We start from the raw sequence: 1366 nt of genomic DNA on the forward strand, positions 1-1366 counted from the left end.
GGGACAGGGGGTGGCGGCTCGTTGTGGGGTGGGTCACTGGGGGGCAGCTCCTCCGAGGGAGGGCTGTCAGGGGGCAGCTCAGCAAGGGATGGTGTCTCAAGGGGCAGCTCCTCACAGGGAGGCTCCTCGGGGGGCAGCGTGAGAGGAGGGGGCTCCTCAGGGGGCTGCACTTCAGGAGGCTGAATGTCAGAGGGCTGCGCGTCGGGGGGCGGCTGATCGAGGGGCAGTTCATCTGAGGGAAGTTCTTCGGGGGGTTCCTCACTGGGGGGCACCTCCACAGAGGCCAGCTCGCCAGGAGGAGACTCAGCATTGCCTGGGGGAGCCTCCTTGGGGTCTGGGGCTGCCTCCTTGGGGTCTGGGGCTGCCTCCTTGGGGTCTGGGGGTGCCTCTTTGGGGTCCACGAGGGGCTGTGTCTCCTCATCACACCCCACAGGCTCCAGCTCAGGCGGGGGCATGGGCGCGTCCATCGAGTTGCTGGGGACAGGGGACTCTGACCTGGGATGGGGGAACCTGGGTGAGGGGACAGCGCTCAGGCCACCCTGTCCCCCCACCCACAGAGGGCCTGAGCCCCCTCCAAAGCAGCACCCCCATTCCCACTCACATCTGGGCGGGTGGGTCAGGCTGTGGGGAGGGTTCTGGTGCCGTGGGGACATCAGCCGTGGGGACATCAGCCGTGGCACGGCGCTGCTGGCAGTCCCCACACGCCTCCGACCCTGGGGACCACTGGCAGCTGGAGTCGGGGTGCTGGCCACAGTCTGAGCAGACCCAGCAGTTCTGGGGGGAAGCAGAGATGTGTCAGGGGGTGCAGTGGGGGGGCAGGCACATCGTACCCCCGAGTGAGAGCAGGACATACCTTGCACTTCCAGGAGCCGGTGGGGAGGCCCTGGGTGGCTGGCTCCGTGCAGGAGGTGTGGTAGCCCTTGTCACACGCCTCACACACCAGCATGGCAGAGTCCTGACGGGGCTGCCTGTAGGCCAGAGGGGCAAGTGAAGGCTGGGACCCCTCCTTGGGTGCACACCCCACTCCCACCGCGGGTCTGGGGGCTCACCTGCAGGTTTGGCACACTTTGCACTGGGGGCACTGCCAGCCCGAGCGCTTGCGAGGCGTCAGGGAGATGTCCAGGCAGGCCCCGTGGAAGTGCTGCCCGCAGCTGGTGCAGAACACCAGGTCCTGCAGCTCGCCCGGCCCGTTGCACACCGAGCACCGCGTGTCCTCTGTCAGCCACGAGAAAAGGAGGTCAGAGCCGTCTGCTCGTGGGGTTCTACCCTGCTGGGAGCAGAGCAGGACGGTCCCAGCAGCCAGGGGAGGTGTCCCCAGCCCCACGCACCCATGTCCACGGCCTCAGCCACGTGCTGGGGGCAGAGC

The 1366-nt window shown here is 68.0% G+C and overlaps 1 protein-coding gene across 1 annotated transcript in view; it reads right to left on the reverse strand.

Annotated features, from left to right (window-relative positions):
• Positions 1-1366, reverse strand: part of KMT2D (lysine methyltransferase 2D) — a 29094-nt gene that overhangs the window by 26586 nt on the left and 1142 nt on the right. The window contains 5 exon segments of the mRNA XM_031064566.1: positions 6-495; positions 602-774; positions 854-968; positions 1050-1215; positions 1329-1361. Of these exon segments, the coding sequence (XP_030920426.1) occupies positions 6-495; positions 602-774; positions 854-968; positions 1050-1215; positions 1329-1361 (977 nt within the window).

The sequence above is a fragment of the Geospiza fortis genome, unplaced genomic scaffold, assembly GCF_000277835.1.
Source record: "Geospiza fortis unplaced genomic scaffold, GeoFor_1.0 scaffold599, whole genome shotgun sequence".
In the NCBI taxonomy this organism is placed as follows: Eukaryota; Metazoa; Chordata; class Aves; order Passeriformes; family Thraupidae; genus Geospiza; species Geospiza fortis.